The sequence below is a fragment of the Dryobates pubescens genome, chromosome 5 (assembly GCF_014839835.1).
Source record: "Dryobates pubescens isolate bDryPub1 chromosome 5, bDryPub1.pri, whole genome shotgun sequence".
Lineage (NCBI taxonomy): Eukaryota > Metazoa > Chordata > Aves > Piciformes > Picidae > Dryobates > Dryobates pubescens.
This window is the reverse complement of record NC_071616.1, coordinates 9,207,813-9,228,270: the sequence shown is the minus strand read 5'-3', so window position 1 is coordinate 9,228,270 and position 20,458 is coordinate 9,207,813. Positions and strand designations below refer to the sequence as shown.

General features: G+C 41.1%; 1 protein-coding gene across 3 annotated transcripts in view; it reads left to right on the top strand.

Moving 5' to 3' along the window:
* The window catches only part of RGS6 (regulator of G protein signaling 6), a 287,350-nt gene that overhangs the window by 4,848 nt on the left and 262,044 nt on the right, over window positions 1–20,458 (top strand). For all 3 annotated transcript variants that reach the window (XM_054161559.1, XM_054161561.1, XM_054161560.1), the window contains exon 2: window positions 9,651–9,755. In XM_054161559.1, coding sequence (XP_054017534.1) covers window positions 9,672–9,755 — 84 coding nt within the window. In that variant the 5' untranslated portion in view covers window positions 9,651–9,671. The remainder of the gene's footprint in view (window positions 1–9,650; window positions 9,756–20,458) is intronic.

Below are 20,458 nucleotides of genomic sequence, written 5' to 3'. Positions count from 1 at the left end.
TAACAGCAGTCTGGAATAGACGTGTATTAGCTCAGTTAAAGGAGCTGTCCTTGTAGGAGTATTACGGTGTAACAGCAGTATTAGTAATGTGTATTAGTAGTGATAATGTACATAGCATAAATTGGTATTTATAGTAGTCCAGTCATGGCATTGTGGAGTTCAGGACAGATGAACTGCTGGAGTGGGATTTGTAGACTCTTGAGTTTTGTGGGTGTATGAGCTTGAGCAGGCTAATTCAGGAGTGGCTGAGATGTTTTTTACTTTGTAATTGCTGAAGTGATTTGGAAGTAATTTGCATCTGAAAAAGCTGTGTGGTGTTGTGATAAACAGCAGAGCAGTGAGATTGGGGTATATTGCACCACGCCCTCGAAGTACATGGGATGCAACCAATTGTGTTCATTAGCACCAGGGTTGCTGCATGGTGCCACATCTTCAAAAGCACCTGTACTTCTGGGTAGCGGATTTCCCATTTTATTTGACTGCAATTTTGCATCCTCTTGAGGATGAGCAACCAGCAAGGACTCTCAGCACTTTGGGGTGTTTTAAATGAGACTGTGTACTCACAGATCAGTGCAGGGGTGGATTGGTTGCTACGTCAGTTAGCATTAGACTACTTGGAGGGAAGCTTCATTTCAGCAGGCTCTGTTTGGAACAGGGAGTGTAGGTGAGGTAACTCTGAATCTAACTAGTACTGGGGTCTGTATTTTTAAAAATGGGAATATTTTGATTTTCTTGTCAGCTTGTATTAGAGCATCCATTAGTTTGTGCTTCTTCTTGTTCTGTTTTCTCTTTGAATCAATTTTCTTAATTTGTTTTCAATTTGCTAGATAGAGTGTAAAACAGAAAATGCAGTCCATTTCCCCATAAGTAGCTTATAGTTGCAATTAGTATTTTCTATGGTGTGTGAATTTTCCATGGTGCAAAAGAGTGCTTTCAGAGCTGATGTAGTTAATGGACCACCTTTGTAGACGGGATGCTCTTAGCACACCTGAACTGAGCCAAGGAAGATGGTTTTTTTTCAGAGAAGGATTTGTATTGAAGAAGAGGTTAGAAGTCTGGCCTCAAGCTCTGCATTATCAGTGCAGCTCCTCATTTTCCACAGGGAATGATTCTGGCCGGTAAGTTGGCATTGTTGCAAAACAATAGAACACAGCCTCAACTCTCCCCTTTGCAACTGCTCCTTGCAGACTGATGATAGCACTCCATAGATGATTCAGTAGTTTGGGATGACCCATTCAGATGAAGATCAAAGTTGGTCTATATCTATCTCTCTGCATTTCTAAATTTGTATAGCACTGACACTTGTTTCAGTTAAACATTCAGCATAGATCTGCTGTTCCATTCTCCATAGCTATCCTTGGTAACAGCCTCTGGCTCAGAGCCTTTCCCAGTCTTTGTGCTCACAGCAGTATTATTTTATTGGAAGGTAGATTGATTACAGTGGATACTGCATTATGTTCTGAATTCTTTGGAAGAAGGATGGAAGTAGTGGAGGCAGTTTCTTCCTGAGTACAACATCATTTTTGCCTATTAAAGAAGACTTGGTATACAAGTGCCCATTTTAACAATTGATTTTATAAAAGGAAAAAGTTTGCCTTGTTAATAAGCACTTCGTGTGTCAATATTCACTACTACTCATCCCTATTCAATTTTTCCTTTTCATTGTCTTGCTCTCTTTGCTTACCTGTTTGACAAATAATACATTGAAAACTCTGAAAGTGTGAAAGGCCTTCTTTTCAAGTCAGCAATGCTTCCAACACACCCTGGGTAGACAGATCAGAAAACAGTATTGTGTATTTCCTATTAAAAAAAAAGAAAGAAAGAATGCCCCTAATTAGGCATCAGAAAACTCAGGACCTACTCAGTGTCAGATGTTAAGAAAGTTACTTTATTAAGAAGTAGTCTGATCATGTGCCAGGTGACTGAGACAGGCCACCTGTGGCTACCATGACTGTAACAACAGGAACTGTCCATCCATAGTGTTAATTGTTGTACAGTTATGTGGCAGGGTGAGTACTACCACAGTTGTCACAGATGGAGAGAAAATTGCTCAAGACCACAGAGAGTGCAGTTCTTTGGAGGTGTACAAGGCCTTGGTGATCCCTGGTTAGCAGCATTCTGCTTAGACCACACACTGTGAATTTGTTTTATTAAAGGACATCCGTAACTGGGAACAGCAAGTAATTAGAGAGAAATACCTACAGAAACCAGCTGCTCAGATGAGATTACACAGTGGGCTGAGTTTGAGTTTGCAGACTGTATCTAGCTGCAGGAAGCCAAGTGGCTTGAATTGCCCCATGTCTGAGAGGTATTTTTGCCTGAAGGATACGTGTGTCAGTAGTGCATGTCTTTGGCCAGAGCAGTCTCCTCTGGCCACCAGATGGTATCACTGTGGCCTGGAGATATAACAATCAGAGTTTAAAAAAAGTGAGATTGCCCTTCAGGCCACCAAATGGATGAGGTTATGCATTACATGATGTGTGACATCTTGGGAGGTTGTATGGGGTTGTAGAAACTACTGTGAGACTGCTGGAGGAATGGGTAAGAAATAGGGAGCCAAACCCTGTGCAAGGTCATCCATGATAACTCTTGGAAGTGTCAAGTGCTGGCTCTTGGGAGCAAGCAGTGATGGGGGGGAGAACTGTGTTCCCACACCTACAAAAGAGAACCTGAGAGCAAGCTATCAATAAAGCTAGTTAATCAGAAGCTAGGTAATCAGAAGTCCAGAGCTCGCTCCCAACCCTAATACTGCATGGAAATGCAGGTATTCCTGTAGGACATTTTGAGGCAAGTTTTTCCTAGGAGGCATTTAATTACATGTGTGGAAGTGGACTGCATCTTTAGAAAATGTCTGTAGGAACAGTAGAAATTGGAACCCCCAGCCTTCACCATGATCCTAGTTTCCCTAAATAGAAGAAAAAGACTATATCAGAAATGTGTCCTTTCTCTGGCGGGGTGGATCTCTGATGTTTCCATGCCTAGATCTGTGCCTATTTTTCATCCTACTGGTTGCAGGGTGATGAAGTGTTGAGCCCCAGTGCTTTAGCATGGGGTTCCCTGAGAGCTGGTACCTCAGAAAAAGGAGGAAGCGGAGGGGGAGTGGGGCTGGGGGGGGGCTTTACAATCCACGAATTCTGCCAAAATAAACAAAACTGCTTTCTCACAAACAAAAATGAATTCATTTGGCAAAAATCTGATCATTAAGTGCAGTTGCTGGAAGTGTTTATACTTAGTTCCTTAAAAGAGGCAACAAACTAAGTATTGTTGATAGTACTGTAGGTCTCAGTACTTGGAAGGCAGGGCAGAAGGTCCCACTGAGAAAGTACTGTCAGAGTAACTTCAGTTAGAATTTTATGTCCAACACAGTCATTGGAAGGGTTTTTAGATGCTCAGCAAACTCCATTTGCTGTCCTTACATACAAAGAGCAGCACCATGGTATTGAGTAACATAAGACCCTTTAATCTGTCACTGCTAGCTGTGGTTTGGCTCTCTGCGTGGGCATGCCCAGCCTCTCTCTCACAAGCTCCGGTTCAGGAAAGGAACATGCTTGCACGGTCTTGTTCTGTAAAGCATGGTGGTCAGCAGTGTAGTATGTAACACCAGCATTTCATCCTCCTTACCAGTAAGGGTACTGGAGGAGAGAGTGGAATTTTGATGTCAGTCTTCCAGGCTTTTGTCTGATTTGGTTCCTCTTTTTGTAAAGTTGTTCAGTAGTCATAGAGGTTTACTTCTGAAAGTAGTGGTGAATTGTGCAGTGCTCTGACAGAGCTACCCCAGTTAAAAGCAAAGTTACAGTCCATGACACTGGGTGATTCTCTAGTTGATGCATTTACCTTGGTAAACAGGCTGACTTCTCTGTTGTCCTCTGGTAAACACACCTTCCTTGGCAAGCCTAAGTCCTGCTTTAATAAAGTAATAGTGAACCAGAAGAGGAACACAAAGATAAATTATTTATTTATTATTTCCAATGCAATTCTAGAGAGACTTTGGTAATGGATATGAACTATCAGGTAAATATTAATGGGGACTAATTGATTATTTCTGCACACCCCCCCCTCCCCCCCCCTTTCCCCCCCCCTTCTCTCTTCCCTCCTGTCACCTTAATAGCATGAGCTATTTGATCTAAATGTTGTAGCAGATCAGGTAGGGATTTTTCCTGTTATGTAATTATCAGTTTGGGAAGGGATGTGATTATATTTCTCAGGTATGTGAAATGTCATGTAGTCTAGATATATTTCACTAATTAGAAGAAAAAAAAAAAAGACCTAAGTATTAATGACATGAAATTATGTTTTACTCACCAATCATGTGCTGAAGCTCTGTATCTCTCATGATTTAACATTAGCACTACATATCATTTATAAGCTGCCTTAGAAATCTATTAATTACATAGCATAAAGGTAATTTCCCCTTGCTGTCACCCAAAATAGTATTTCAGCTGAGCAGTACTGATAGATATCTACATGGGAATTAATGTAATATGTTTTGTTTTCTGGGGTGACATTTTTGCACGTCACAAACTACCACATTTTATCTCAGACGTGCTAGAAATGCTTTGCACTGTGAATTTGGCTTAAACTGACAACTTATTTATTAACACGCAGGGTAAGAGTTTGAATGTGACCTTGTATTAGTTTGTTAAATCCAGGTGGTATTTTCAAGAAGTAGAACAAAAATCAGCAAAACAAGCTAACCTTGTACTTCTTTCTTTCTCTGTTTATCTACAAACCCCAGTCTATAGGGACTCTATGTGGAGTCCTTCACTTCTGTGAAGCACGTGGGGTTTTGTGCCACTGAGTGTCCTTACAGCAGCCTTACAGGTTTAATATAGTCTCACAGTAATCAAGGTGTTTGAGAACACTTATGGAGATCTCTCCATTTTAATGCTTAGCTGGTTTAATTTAATTTATATATACACAGAGATATAATACTGTCACTCTTTATGGACTCAAACATAAAGGTGGTTGTCTTTGAAATGTTGTTAGCAAGCTTCCGTATCAGAAACTCTAAAGAGGTGAGTTGTTAAAAATAGTTTGTTACCAGTTGATCCCTTTGTAATTTGTGGGAGGGTTCATATCTCTTTGCAGCTTCTGGATTTTTTGGGGAGAGTTTGAGAAGCCTGATCAGGTAAGAGAGATCTCTTACCATGATTTAGTGCATTTTGTCAGGGGCTGCTGATGTTTCTCAGGAAAAAGCAGAGCTCTTCTGTAACAAAGAATAAAATATAAAAAGGAAAAATCCAGAGAGGTAAATGTACTCACTCTTTAGCATATTTTGGGGAGTATTTTGTAAAAGGCTTAACAGGCTAACCTATCCATGAAGAAGAAGTTGAAGACTGATGATTTGCTCCTTATGGGAGAGCGAGCGAGCAGTTAATACTAATGGCTTTCAATTTTTATCACTGTTGCTGCTGAGAAATCTGGATTCCTGCAAGTGTGGCTTTTGTCAGAAAAACAGCTGGTGGAAAACAGAAGCTTTTGAATCTCAAAGTTAGAATTTAGGCACCAACTATTTATTTATTTTATATATGCATTTGGATTTAGACAGCTGCTATGAGTTAGCCACTGGTGATGTAGTAAACTGCCTGGGGGAGTAAGGAACTGACAGTACTCTTCAGGTAGTAATTGGTGGGGTTTGTAATTGGAGGCTGTGCATGATTACTTTAGATTCTTATGTAAAACCTGAATAAAAATGTTTGTTTTCACCCTTCTCAGCCCCATGTAGCTGAAAAGTCTGTGTAAGACTGAGCTGCATTTCCTTCTGGTTGATGCATTGCATACATATGCTTAGACAAAGGTTCAGTGGGCAGACTCTGTTTTTAACCTGTGTAATGACGTAGGGTTGACTTTCTGCTTGCATCTTGAGTAGACTGAGCTGGCAGTGAGGAAAAAATTGTGTAGGAAAAAACATATTTCAATAGAATCCCTTGAAAAATTAGTCCTGCAATTCTTTTATGCCAAGCTATGGTATGGGTTGGTTTGCTTTTTTAAGACAGAACTGTGCAAGTCAGATGCAGACTTTCATGTATCATTACATTACTAAAAGAGTTGCTGGAGTGTGCCCAAAGGCCAGTGAAACTGGTAAAGTGTCTAGAGCACAAGCTTTATAAGGAGCAGCTGAGGGAACTGGGGGTTGCTTAGCCTGGAGAAAAGGAGGCTGAGGGGAGACCTCATAGCTTTCTACAACTACCTGAAAGGAGGCTGTAGCGAGGCAGGTGTTGGACTCTCTTCCCAGGTAACTAGTGAAAACATGAAGGGTGATGGCCTCAAGTTACACCAGAGGAGGATTAGGTTGGATATTAGGAAAAATGTTTGTCTAGCTCTGCAACAGGCTGCTTAAGGAAGTGGAGTCACCATCCCTGGAGGTATTTAAATGACTTGTGGTGCTTAGTGACATGGTTTTGTAGTGACGTTCTAGTGCTTCGTGAACGGATGGACTTGATGATCTCAAAGGTCTTTTCCAACCAAAAATATCCTATGATTCTAAATGAAGCATATTAACGTAGCATTAGGGTACAGACCTGTACTTTGAATGTGAGCAATCTCATGCTGTGTTTGCAGCAAGCAGCCTGCATCACTGGAGCCCAGGCTCTGGACTCTCTGCCCTTCTCCCTGGTGACTTACAGGCAGAGATGAGTGGTGCTCCCTTGGGGCTGTGCTGATGTCGCTCCTGGTTTGGAAGTGTTGCTGCCATGTAGTCAGCAGTTTGTCTGTGTTCATTGGGTATTAAGCCTGTGCCACAATCCTCAGGCTGGTGAGAACTGTTTGTGAACTGGTCTGAAACCAGACTTCAGCATGTCAGGAGGGCAGGGAAGCATTCCTGCATCACTGGGTGCTGAGGTCCACTCAGCTCCCATGTGTTAAAAGACATAGGACCCCTGGGGACCCAGCATTGCTGTGCTTTCATCTTGAAGACCCAAGAACATGCCCATGTTTTATTGCTGTCTTATTTTCTCTGTAGGTTTTTTCCCCCTTCTAGAACATAAATACCATCTAAGAAGAGAATTTTTTATTTTTTGAAGTCAATCTGAAAGAAAAAGAAGAAACTTGGTGGTGATCAGAGCTCTGACAGTTCCTCAAGGGCCCTGGGATACCTGTGGTCCAAAGAATCACATATGCAGAATCACAGGCCCTGATAAGGCTTATCCGAGCACCAGCAGTGCCTGGGCTGCATGGAGGGGGTGCCCACATGTCTCTGCTCCAGGGTATATCTCAGTCCTACCTTGCCACCGGCCTTGCCCCCCGTGACATCTGTCCTGCTGTTACTCCTGCAAAGGCAGCCCTGCTACTCCTGACCAAAACCCATCAGGACACACCATGCACCAGTGGGAAGCTTTTACAGCTTCGTTTGCGTTGATTATTTTTGCCAGTCTTCAGAGGTAGTTGGTGGCTCCCTCAGTCTCACTATCAGCAGCGTGACATCCACTACTGCATATTGTGCAAGATGTTTTTGTCCTGTTGCACCAGAGTAGATGAAAAGCTTCAAGATGTGCTATGAGGGAAAACCCTTAAGTATCAGAGAAGATCAATTGAGCTGACAGTATAACAAGAACAACAGAATTTGTAAGTGTGGATGTTCAAAGTGAATAATGCAACAAGTGAGGCAGAGCTAAGTAATGCTGCAGAGAGCTTCCTGATTAGAAGTTGGAAATTTCTTCTTTAAAGGATCATTGCTCAAGTGGAAATTAATTGCAATCATTATTTTTTTTTAAAGCATGCATGTATCATCCTGGGTATAATGGAAGTGGTGAATGTGACCTTTATATACTGCAGGTGAAGCTGAAACTTGGGTGACTTGACGTATGCTTTCAACTCTGCATTGTATTTTCCTTCAGAAAGTTACATCCAATCTCTGCCTAGTTTCTCCTTTGTTCATCTGAGTGATGATACCTAGAGCCTAGATCTTCAGTGCCTTGAAATCATGAGTGAAGTGCTGTGAAATTGCATATTAGTGTAAATCATTCAAAGTGCTATGTTTTATCCTCTACCAGTGGTGTTATTTAATTTGGTTTGCATCTCATGGTTTTACCTAGGTAACCTATTCCATTTCCTTCTTAGCTGATGATCTGGTGCAACACTGCAGTTTTGGGGCCTCTAGGAAGATATGACAGTTTAAGAGAAGTTAAAATAAGTTTGTGTTTTTTAAATGGTGTCTAAATTGGTCTGAACATGCCTTTGACAGGTGACATATATGTATATTGTTTAATTGGATCTAGAACTCTATTACTGAGTTTCAGAACTGGTGTGTGCATTTACAAATGCATTTTTTTGCCCACAGCTCTGTGTGCATACATACTTTACAATAAGAAAGAAATGAAAGAATCTAGATTGATTTAGATTATTTAACCTTGGTCTCTATTATCTCTTGCTTAAAGGGATGTCTCAGCTGCTTTTGGCTTCACTGGAGGATACCATGTTACAGCAATAGCCTTTTCACTGTTGAAATAGGACAGAGCTTGGATATGGTCTGAGGTTACCAGATTGTGGCTCTTGGCTTGACCTTGGGAGCTGATAACTGACAGCTGGAATGGCTTGGGGTATACATATATGGCATATAATTACATGTATAATATTTTATGCTGGGGAACTTTGTCACCTGGAGGAATGCAGAAAGTGGGTAGGGAAATAAGTAAGAAAGTATCTTCTTCCTTAAATGAAGGGAGACTGTTTAGTACTGAATTGTGCTTAGGAATGAACGTGTAGATTATGCAGGTGTGAACATTCTTAGACTTCTTTTGTCTTCATTTTCAATAAAACCTGTTGAGATGGGAGATTTCAGTACTTTCAGTGGTAAGGAAATTAAGCCTGTCAAACATATTTAATGCCAACGTCTGTAAGCGGCAATGCTACCTCTTAGACTAGGAAAGGCCACCATAGTGGTGGTTCCACAGAGGCATACTTTCCCCCCTCATATTTTTCTCTTTTTAATTTTTTTTTTTTTAATGAATGTTTCTGCCTCAAATCTGGCATGACCTGGAAGAGATAAGGCAGCATTTCTATACTTCAAGAAGATAGTTCATCTTAAGGACTGTTATGCATGGTTGTCGTCTTATGTCCTGCTGCCTCTTCTCAGCTGTACCCTGAGAAGAAATGAGGGAGTCTGCTTACTCTGAGCAACCAGCTATGCCTGGTTCCTGGCTGCTGCCCCGGGGCTGCAGAGAAACAGATGAGGCTCCAAGAGTCTGCAGGTGACAACTGTCAGTGCCTGACGGTCTGCTGCACTCACTGATTCTGGTGGGGTTCACACTATCACAGCAAGCTTTTTATCCTCCTTGGCTTTTTGTTTGAGAGTACTGCAGAAGCTCCTAGAAAAGTCCAGGTGATTTTTGTCTTACAAAAAGTGTGAAGTCTTAATTGACTGAACAGGAGCTCATAAGACCAGAACTGGGGGAGAAATGTGTGTGTGTTGTGACCCAAACTGAAGTTGTATGCAGCTTGGTAGTCATGGCTCTTGGGGCTTTGTGCTTTAGACAAATGACTTCATAGCTTTGAACTGTCTGATGTGGTGTTGTCAAACCCTGCACTGAAGTCTGAAGCATGGTTCCCTCTCTGCCATCCTTGTCTGTCTGCCTTGGAGGTAGCAGTCATACATCCTTACCATGCTCCCCTATAGCCTGAAGTGATGCTGACTTTTGCTTCTGTCCTTACAGTCTGAGAGACGAGAGGCAAACATGGCCCAAGCACCTGCTGATTCAAGTAATGTGGACACAGCTGATCCAGAGGAGAGTTCTCCAAATATGATAGTCTACAGAAAGGTAAGGATTTTGAAGTGTTCACACACACAAAAAAATCTTCCTATGTAGTTGGCTTGTAAAAGGATCCCATGCCCCTTTTGGAGTCAAAGGTGTGTTTCAAGCTGCTAGAATATAGAACCGAAATACTTTTCAGGAAAGTAGGCGTTTCAAACTATAGCATTTGAGAGCTTTGAAGGTTTTATTCTGCTTAGTGGAAGCATTTAATTGTTTAAATAAATATTTAATGACAAACCAACATTGAAATTTATAACTCCTTGTGAATACTTGTGTTGTGACTGTAGCTAATTGTTCAAGTTCACGAAGTCTAGCTCGCAAAACCTGCACACACCATCCAAGTTTATCATACTAAGCATAAAGCATCTGGCATACAACAGTATTTTAGTAGTATTTAATCTTATTTCTTTTTTGCATAGGTTGCAATTTGATTCTTTGCAGGTAATTACTTCCCATTGCATTTTGTAAATTAACCTCTCCAGTGCTAGTGAGAAATGGTTTAGACAAAGGTACATCAAAACCAGCATTGCACGATGTCAAAGAACGTTCTTTCACCAGGATAAAATGTCTTATTCTGGAGTACTTTGGAGGTAGTATAGAAAATGAAGGGCAGCAACTTATTGACCCATATGTTAAGGTATTGGTTTACTCTGAAATAGGCATCTGTTATCTATGAAATGGAATATTTTGGTAATTTAAAGTGGTGATAGAAATATGTTTTTATTTAGCCTGTAGCATGCAAAAGTGCTGTATGGTTCTGACACAAATAACATTTCTTGCATGGCTCAAATGAGCCATTCTGTTAACTGAAGAGCTACAGCGCTAGCTCAGATCGGGTTTCCTTGCATAGTACAATCCTGGGTAAAAGTTGTGCTTTCACTCATTTTTACACACACCTTCTGCTTGTGTGACTTACAGTCTTGATGACTTTCATATGCAGAGAAAATCATTTGAGTTTTGTATGGAGTTGTTTGAAGTGTTACCTTTTGATAACCATAATTTTGGTTTAGTTGTTGCATATTTGGTTTGGAATCTGGAATTGTTAACATGGGAAAATTTTCTGGGTAATGTGTAGGCTTGTTTGTTTTGAATGTGTTATGAACACACTTTGGCTGCTAATTTGAAAGTAGCAGTAGTTGGTTAGTCAGATTATCTTTTTAGAACCTGTCTGCTGAGAGGTCCAACACCCCAGCAGGTTGGAGCAGATATGGTATAGGAAAGAAGCTTCTGCTTGCACGATCTGGAATTAGGGCATTGAATCTGTGACTGCAGAGAATCAAATTACCTGTTCTTGAAAACATTGTTTCATTTGAATGTGCCTCACTTTCTATTCACCTTATGGCATTTTACTTAAAGAGTTCTCCATTTCTTTGCATTTTAGTCTTTTATTATTGTGGCTGTTAGAATAAGACTTGCAAGTTCTGCAGTATCCATGGGGAATATACTCATACAGTTTGATTCATCTCTCCTTACTGGTGTTCCTCAGATGTCAGTATTATCAGCTCTTTGTAATACAGTCATCTGTCAAAATACAGTTATCTTCAAGAATAGTATGCCCTGTGCATTGTTCAGCTGTATTTTGTGTTGGCAATATTAAGCTAACATATCTGGCAGTGTTGTGTTTTTCTTTTTGGTTTTTTTTTTTTTGAGTCTTTGTTGCTATTAATAATAAGGTTAATATTACTTCAAAGTTAATTTCCATTGGTGATTGACTTTCTAGATCTAATTTACTGTTTGATATTAGTTTTATGTATTACACATCAATTTTACGTTCCTTAGTGTTCAGAAATCATATGCTGTGTCTGAGATAAGACTTTTATTCTCTTGATTATCTGTCCTCTCTCCAAATGAGTGTTTAGCTCTTCATCTCTCATTTCCTTTCAAATGGCTTGATTGCCAGTAATGAATGAGAAAAACACAGCACTGGACTCCCTGAAATACAGAACACAGTCTGCCAGCATGCTGTACTGCTCAGGGGTAGTGCGTCACAGTAAAAGAAAAGGGTTACATCTCACAGCAGGGATCCTGAGATGCAATTGTTGATTTCCCCTAAGGAAGAAGTAGTAAGGGAGGGCTTTGGTAGTGGGACCACAGTAATGCCTGCTGTGTCAGCTGTTTTGTTGCTTGTCATAACTCTCAGGTTTGTGGGGTTTGAGAGGGGACAGCCCTTTCAGTACAAACTCAAACTGATCATGCATCCTTTACTGAGACTCAGTGGGGTCTCTTTGAAGTTCATAAGCCCACTAGTCAGAGAGAGACACATCTAAATGACAAATCAGATCTTGGGTGGTGCTGAGTGTACCATTGGAGTAACCTCTGTCTGTTCTGTTCATGGAGAAAAGCCCAGAACAGGCTGTTCTTTTTACTTAGGTAGCTAAAGCTAAGTGGGATGAATTTTGGCCATGCAGGACAAAATAAACTAATTTATTTTGACTCCAATTAGTCTGTGATACTCTCTATGGACTCCTGCAAGCAAATGGATTCTAACTGCTTTGATTGCTACAGCAGATGGTCTCAGTGATAGAAGTCTTATTTTCTTCTGCCTTCAAGGTTAACCTTTTGGGGACTGATATTTATCAAATTGTGAGACAGGTTATTTTTTTTTTAATCCAAAATGCTCAGTCGAGCTGCTGTTCTGGAAGACACCTGTGTGTGAATTAGGTAGTGCAGATGCACTCATTAGGGTAAGTAGTGTTTAGGGTGTGATTTGCCCACCCTACACTTCTTGAAATGAATCGTAAGCTAAACTGCGTGAGCTGGATTGACTAGGTCTGCGCTGACTATCATGGTTGCCTCAACACCCAGCTGTCAGATACTGAGGTCATATGGTAGGCATCTGTAAATAAGCAAGCTGTATCCTACTGCTAGGATTTGTTCTTCCTCTCACCTCTCTGTGTGTCTAGGTGCTTAGCCCTAGGCTGGTTACAGGGCTATGAGCAATGCCACAATAAGGATGCGCTGTCATTTATCTTGTGTGGCACAGTGACGTCCAATGAAAAATTTCAGGGCAGTGCAGAAACTGTGTTGCTGTTTAAGCACTGCTCTGTGAATAAAATGTGGGAACCAGGTTTTCTTAAAATCAGTCTGGCTACAACTGTAGAAGATGCTGATTTTTAATTTTTTTTTTTTTAATCACTGCTGGAAGTGTGGTTCACAGTGCTTCAAAAGACGGTTCGCAATGCACTACTCTCCTTTTCGTGGGAGCAGGTAATGTCAGCACACAGGGGCCTCTGTTGAAGTGAGTGGCATTCCAGTCCTCACTTCAATCTGTGAGCGGTGTGTGGGTGCTGCAGCATGGAAGGGGAAAAAAGGCAATAAAAATCCAGTGAGATGAGAGAAAAACACTCCAAGCAAACAGCAACAGAAAACAGCAACTGATTTTTAAATGCCTGTCACATTCCCTTGAAATCCAGCCACCTTTGATTGCCTTTCTGGCTTCTAAGTACTGATTTCTGTGTGCCAGTGGCTCCTTGGCTTAGTTCAGTAATCCAGGTCTGAAAGTTCACCTTCTGCAGACCATCTTGAGAGATAAATGGTTCACGGACACCTTCTGGTACAAGGCCTACTAGATGACCTATTACCAAAATAATTTGGCAAATGAAGTGTTAGAGTATCATAGTATCAGTCAGGGTTGGAAGGGTCCACAAGGATCATCTAGTTCCAATCCCCCTGCCATGGGCAGGGACACTCCACACTAGATCAGGCTGGCCAGAGCCTCATCCAGCCTGGTATTAAACACCTCCAGGGACGGGGCCTCAACCACCTCCCCGGACAACCCATTCCAGGGCTTCACCACTCTCATGGTGAAGAACTTCCTCCTCACATGCAGCCTGAATCTCCCCACCTCCAGCTTCATTCCATTCCCCCTAGTCCTATCACTACCTGATAGACTGAGAAGTCCCTCCCCAGCATTCTTGTAGGACCCCTTCAGATACTGGAAGGTCACAATGAGGTCACCTCGGAGCCTTCTCTTCTCCAGACTGAACAGCCCCAACTCCTTCAGTCTGTCCTCATAGGAGAGGTGCTGCAGCCCTCTGCTCATCCTTGTGGCCCTTCTCTGGACACGTTCCAGCATGTCCATATCCCTCTTGTAATAGGGGCTCCAGAACTGGACGCGGTACTCCAGGTGGGGTCTCACATAAAGGATGGTGGGAAATCATCATGCCACTGAAAGAAAAGAAAAATCAAAATGTTCAGGGTTTGACCTTTCTATTTTTGTATAGTTTTGCCAGACACATCATCTATATCTGCTTGCTAACACAGGCACTTTGAGTTAAATTTTGAAATTTTTATGGTAACTCATCATAAATCTTTTGAACAAGCAGGAAAATCTAATTTCCAGAGGCAATTACTGTTCTAAGTAAATGTATTACAAACTTGCAGCTGCCACAAGATGCTTTCAGGAAAAAATGTGTTATTTGCTACCTTCAGGACTTGGCAGCCTTACCCTGTTTTAAAATGCTGGTTTAGGATCTGACATGTAATCATTAAAAACCAAACCACCTCCACCACCAAAAACCTCAAACAGAAAGTGAACCCAAACCAATGCCCCCATGACTACTCTTCATTTGCTCTTTGTTTTTTATGTGCTGTTTAGCACAACTTACCTCAATAGAACACTAAGCAACCAAAGCAGTTAACATCCATAAAGGTATAGTCCAAATGAGGACTTGTTACAAAGCAAGAAAAAGCTGCAGTGTGTTAAAATGAGATGGGTTTCATGCATACAACTTTAATACATTATTAAATTAAAGCAGTCTGTATCTTTTTTTTCTTCTGGTTTTCTAACCCTTTGAAGATTTTCTGATGTTCCAGTGAGAAGCAGAAGAACCTAAAATGCATTTCAAGTGTTGAATACTTTTAGCATATCTTTTGATAAATAACCCTCCAAAGCAGCATTCTTAATGTTGAAAAAGGTATTTAAACCCAATCTTGTTACCAGGATGTCTTAACCAGCATGTTAGGCAGCAGGGCATCTTCAGTCCTGTATCAATGGGGATCTGATCAATGCTCAGCAAGAGCTAAAGGGTGGGATGCAAGAGGATGGGGCTGGGATCTTCTCAGAGGTGCCCAGAGGCAGGACAGGAGGTAAAGGGCACAAACTGGAAGCCGTGGAGGTTCCATCTGAACATGAGGTGAAACATTCTTTCTATGAGAATGCAGGAGCTCTGAAGCAGGCTGCCCAGAGTTGTGGAGTCTCCATCTCTGGAGAGATTAAAACCCACTTGGACATGACCCTGAGCAACTTGGTCTGGGTGATGACCCTTCTTTATCAGGCAGGTTGGACTAGGTGATCCCTGTAGGTCCCTTCCAACCTCTATCATTCTGTGATTCTGTATTGCACATTGAAAAGGTTTCAGTTAATTTATCACTGCAAATACTTCTGTGCCATGGCTGTAAACAAAAGCTGACCATTTCGTGAAACCTTGCTAATTTCCTTCTGCAACTGATTTACTGTGTCAGCAACTTTGGCTGCATGTTGCGTAGAGAGGGAAGGAATGCTGTGTGGGAAGGTGGGCTACTGGTTAAATTGTGGCTGCAGTAAAGGCAGAGCTGAATGGTTTTTATCTAGAAAATTTCCTCTTGACAATTCCAAGTCATAGGACAGTTGAGGTCCAGTATTGTGCAGTGGCAATGAAGAACGCAAATATAATTCTAGAGCATGTTAGAGAGAGGTATCCAGGGGAGAGATAGGTGTCAATAGTAATCAAAGGGCTAGTTATATGGCCTCTTCTAGGTCATGGTGTAGCTTTCTCTGTTGCCATCTCCTGTCTTCAAAAAACATGACCTGATTACACAGGATGGGCTAGAAACAAGTGGCTCATTTAGCTGAGCAAAACAAAATGAGGTAAGAGAGATGTAGTTAGTCTGTAAGAGTGCTTTAAGGGATAAATACCAGGCTGGTGGCCTTAGATGTTGTGTCTTGCATCCCTGTGTGTAGTTAGAGATTTTGGTGATAACCCTATAGCTATCTTTGGTGGTTTCTTATTGTTGTTGTTGGGTGGTGATGTTGTTGTTTGTAGTTTTCTCCAGCAGTTGTCTTATTTAAACTTGCCTAGTTTTCTTTCTCCTCTGGCTCATCTTTTCTCTGTTCCTGTTTCTAGCTGAAACAAACTGTCTCTAGCACCCATAGAAATCTAATTACAGTGATCTATTACTTTAGCTGTTCTCAGAGGCAGAAAAAAGATGAGCCAGGACCAATAGCTATGACAACTCCGAAGTATATTTTTAGCAAAGCAGCCAGCACAAATTTAGAATACAGAGATAAAAAGGGAAGGTTCAGCTAGAGGGTAAGATTATGTTATTCTGGCTGTACCACTTGGTGCCTTGCATTTTTGGAAACTGTTCTCTTGTATCCCCCCACCATCTTTCTCATGCCATTCGTTGGGTATTTGTTGTTGTCAGCATTTTAAGTTATTGCCTTGGAGTATTTTTAACTATGTTTCTTAATTTACTTTTGCATGTTGTTTTGGGCAAGATGCTGAATCTGAGTGTTTTCTTTCTGTCTAAAACATTATTTTAGCCATGGGATTGTTCCATTTATTGAAAAACAAACCAACATGAAACAGTGAAGTAGCAGAGAGCTGCCTGCCCAACTTGTTTTGGAAGGCAGCTTCGGGCTACTTCAGCTGCAGTCTTCAAACCTAATGCTAGGATGAAAGAGAAAAGACTTTGGATAGAATTGGATGAAATGCACATTAAACCACTTTTGGTTTTGTTTTGTTTTCTGGTAGAACTTCAAGTAAATCCTTATACTCCCCTGATTAATAAAGTGTCACTTCAGAGGATTACTAACTTTGTTCATAAGGCTCTGCAATCAAGTTTGAGTGGGAGGATTAATTTCAATAAATAGAATTCCATGTGCAGGACCATGAAATTATGCAAACAAAGCTCCATCTTAAAAATCTGTGTTTTGCTTCCTACAACATTTTGAAGCACGCTTTTTCATGAGAAGCTGTCATACCATGTGCAAGGGGAAGTGATTAGTTTTATTCTCTTTTCCTCATCACTGTTGCGGCTATCCTCTGCCTTATTTTGCCTTGACTCTCCAAAGTTAAATGAACTGAAGAAAATGAAAAGTAACTGGTTAACCAGACAGTGAAGTGCACAGGCCTGCTTAACAAAACTGTATTCTCATTCATGAGTATATTTGATATTTTAGTTCAAAGGCTACCTGTCTTTGAGGAGGAAAAGAATGAAGAAAGGTGTTAATTTAAATAAGTTATGTTGCTTTCCCTCAATGTTAATGGAGCTCATTAATATTGCCTTGCGTTGAAGTGTTTGGAAATTATCCTTTGGACCACTAATTCAGTGCCTCTGAAGGTAAATTGGTACCTATCTGTGGCATACACAAGAAGGAATGACAGCATCGTATGTATTTTTCTGATGCTTTAACTGAGAGTAGAATGAGTGGAAAAGGTAGGAAGAAAAATGTAACCAGGCAGCAGGTGAAGAAATTACTCGGATCTGTTTCTTGGTTGAGAGAGAAAGCAGGTCAGCACGAATTTTGTTCATATTTAATAAGGATGGGGTTCACTGAGATTGAACTCAAATGGAAATGGTTCTGTGGGTATGCATGTAATCTCTCAATAGAAATGAGGGTGTCCACCAGAGTCTTCTCAGAGTGTAGTGCTGAGGGCGTCACTTCTGTTCCCCTCTACCAGCTACTTTGAGTTTCTTTTTTTCCCTATTTGGTGGAAATAGGTTTGGTGGCCATTGCATATGAATAATTTTCCTTTCTGGCTCTGTTACCATTTCACATGGAATTTTTCCCTATATCTTGCATTAGTTGACAGTTTTAGCAAAGAGACTGGGAACTGGGTGGTTGTGGAGGCTATTGAAAATCTCTCTTTGCAAGCACAATTCTGCTCTGCTTCTTTGCACGACCGTAGCTGCCAGAGCTGTTTTGGTGGCTCCTCTGAAAAAGAGAATATTTCTTTCAATGGCGTTATAATTAGATGCCTTTCCCCATCAGTAAATCCACACAATTTTGTTAAATACAGGCTTGTAGCTATGTACAAATTAGCTCATTCAATAACTTGCACAAAATGTCATATAAACTTTGGCAGCACTGGGTTCTTGTCACTTGCACTGTTCCCCACTGGGCTCTTAATAATAGAATTAACTGGAGCTGTGTTAATTATATTTTTTTTTTCTGTGGGGAAACAACAGAGCTACAATAATGGCACTACTGTTGTCTGTTTGTCTGCTGAAGGTAGTCCAACCATTAACTCGTATCTAGAAAATTGTCTGTGGAAAAAACAGTCACTAAACCCACTTTTTTGTTAATAACATGAAAGCATCCGTTCTTTAGTCCTCTGACCAGGAAAAGTGACCTACTTTGGCAGTGTTGATTGGTTGGTTGGTTTGGTTTTTTGTAAAGTATTTTTTGACTGGAAAGCAGTTAAAGCATGTTGAGTTACAACAAATTTTCCTTTCTGCATGCAAGAAGGAAAGCTCTGTTTTCTTGTTTCAACAGTATAAACTCTGTTTAAGTTGTTCATAGTGTATTTAGTATCAATAGTACACTCTTCCTCCCACTGAAGAGAGGTCTAATAGTTTCAGAGGGCATAGGAAGAACCTTGACCCAAACTTGCATGGAATTGTGACAGACTAACAGTTTTGTGGCAGTTGCTTGTGCTCTGGCTTTGTCTTTGCTGATCTGTTTGCTCTGTGTGTGTGTATGTGTGTCTGACCTTCATGGGTTGTTGTGTTTGAAGGAAAACCAGAGGATTGAAGGAGAATAGAATGCACCAAAAGCAGGCAGAAAAGATAAAAGAACTGGATGGGTGATGCATTTTGGAGAAAGTTAAGAATTGATTGCTTTTCAAAAAGTCAGTATTTGCTGACTGAGAGTTGCAAGAGATATTTAGAAGTAGTTAAAGCAGTTCTTTAACATGCTTAGAAGTATCTGACTCCACTTGTGGGCTGCTTGCAAGCTCTGATTGCAGTCTGTTGCTGTTATTGTTGTCTTTAATTGCACAAACTAGATTTATTTGAGAAACAGTTGGGCATGAGTCACATCTGAAGTGCAGGCACGCTGATGCTGTGTGCTCCTATTCCATTTTGTAATCTTCTGATTAATTTTTAAAAAGTTTTAAAACACAGCCCACCCCCATTGTTTCATTTGACAGCCTTATTGTTCATAAGGCATAGCAGTTTCAAGGTGGTGGAAATGAAGGTTGAGTGCCCTTTAGAGTAGAATAGAATAGAATTAATCAGGTTGGAAAAGACCTTTGAGATCATCGAGTCCAGCCTATCATCCAACACCATCTAATCAACTAAACCATGGCAACAAGCACCATATCCAGTCTCTTCCTGAACACCTCCAGTGATGGTGACTCTACCACCTTCCTGGGCAGCCCATTCCAATGGCAAATCACTCTTTCTATGAAGAATTTCTTCCTAACATCCAGCCTAAACCTCCCCTGGCACAGCTTGAGACTGTGTCCTCTTGTTCTGGTGCTGGTTGCCTGGGAGAAGAGACCAACCCCCACCTGGCTACCACCTCCCTCCAGAGAGTTGTAGACAGCAATAAGGTCGCTGTTCTCTCAATAGCACTGAGTTAATCTGCCAGGCTGATGTAGAACAATAAAAAGGAGATGTGGTCATGTGTGGGGGCATATACCCCATGCCTTACTCCCCCGATTTTGATATATTCAGTTGAAGTGCTGAGCAGAAGAGTCAATGACCAGAGAAACCATTTAAACATGTCAAGTTGCAGGTAATGTCCTCAGGGCATTCAAAGGCAAGATGTGTCTTTCTAAATGACTTACAAAAATATGCAGGAGTGGGTAAACCAGGTCCATTAATTCTTGTCTCCCTAGTGTCTTAATTTTTTTGCACGCTTGCTACAGAAGTTGATGAGGCTTCTCTGTGGCAGCTGTGCTACTCCAAAAGTATTTTGAACTGGGCAAGCAAAATTCATAGGCTGGGAAGCTGGTTAATGGAGAGAGTTTGTAATGATCTTTGAGGTCTCTTCCAACCTCAGTGATACTGTGAGAGAGGAGGTGGTTGTTTTATCTTCTGGGCTTACACCTCACACCCAGACTTGAATCCAAAGCATAAGAAAACAATGACAGTTTGACACTTGTTTGTGGGTCTGTTGGAAATAACTCCATTCAGGTTGATTTTGTAGCAAGATGCCCTTTGCAAAATTAATTACCCTGAAAATGCTGAAGCAGTATGAATTGAGGTATCTGGAACATATCACTCTGTCTTGGCTTTGATGGCTTTGGGTTCTGTATCCACAGGTCCTGATGGTTTGATCTTGTGAGAAAGCAGCAGCTTCAGCAAAAGGGTGCCACTCCAGCTCCCTTGGCACTCTCTTCCCTTGTCAGGGTTAATTCCTGATGGGGCTTCTCAGATGTTCTTCTTTTGTTTTCCCAATGTTTAGCAATTTAGATAAACATCTCATCCAGGTCTTGAGCTATCTTTTATTTTCATACCAGCAAAATCTGAGAGAAACTCTTGGAAGGTTCAAAGCCCAGCCCTAGAATGAAATTGGAAAGTGCCGTCCTTGCCTGTGCACTGAAACAACAAAATCCAGAGGAAAACATCACTCAGAAATGAAGAGAATGAAGCTAGTACTGAGTATGGTGACAAATGCCCAATCAAGTGACTGGAGATTCCTGGAAATGGACTTTTCCACTCCCTGTACTGAGCAGTTTGTGAGTTCTAAGAGCAACAAGGTGACAGTCAGTGTGACT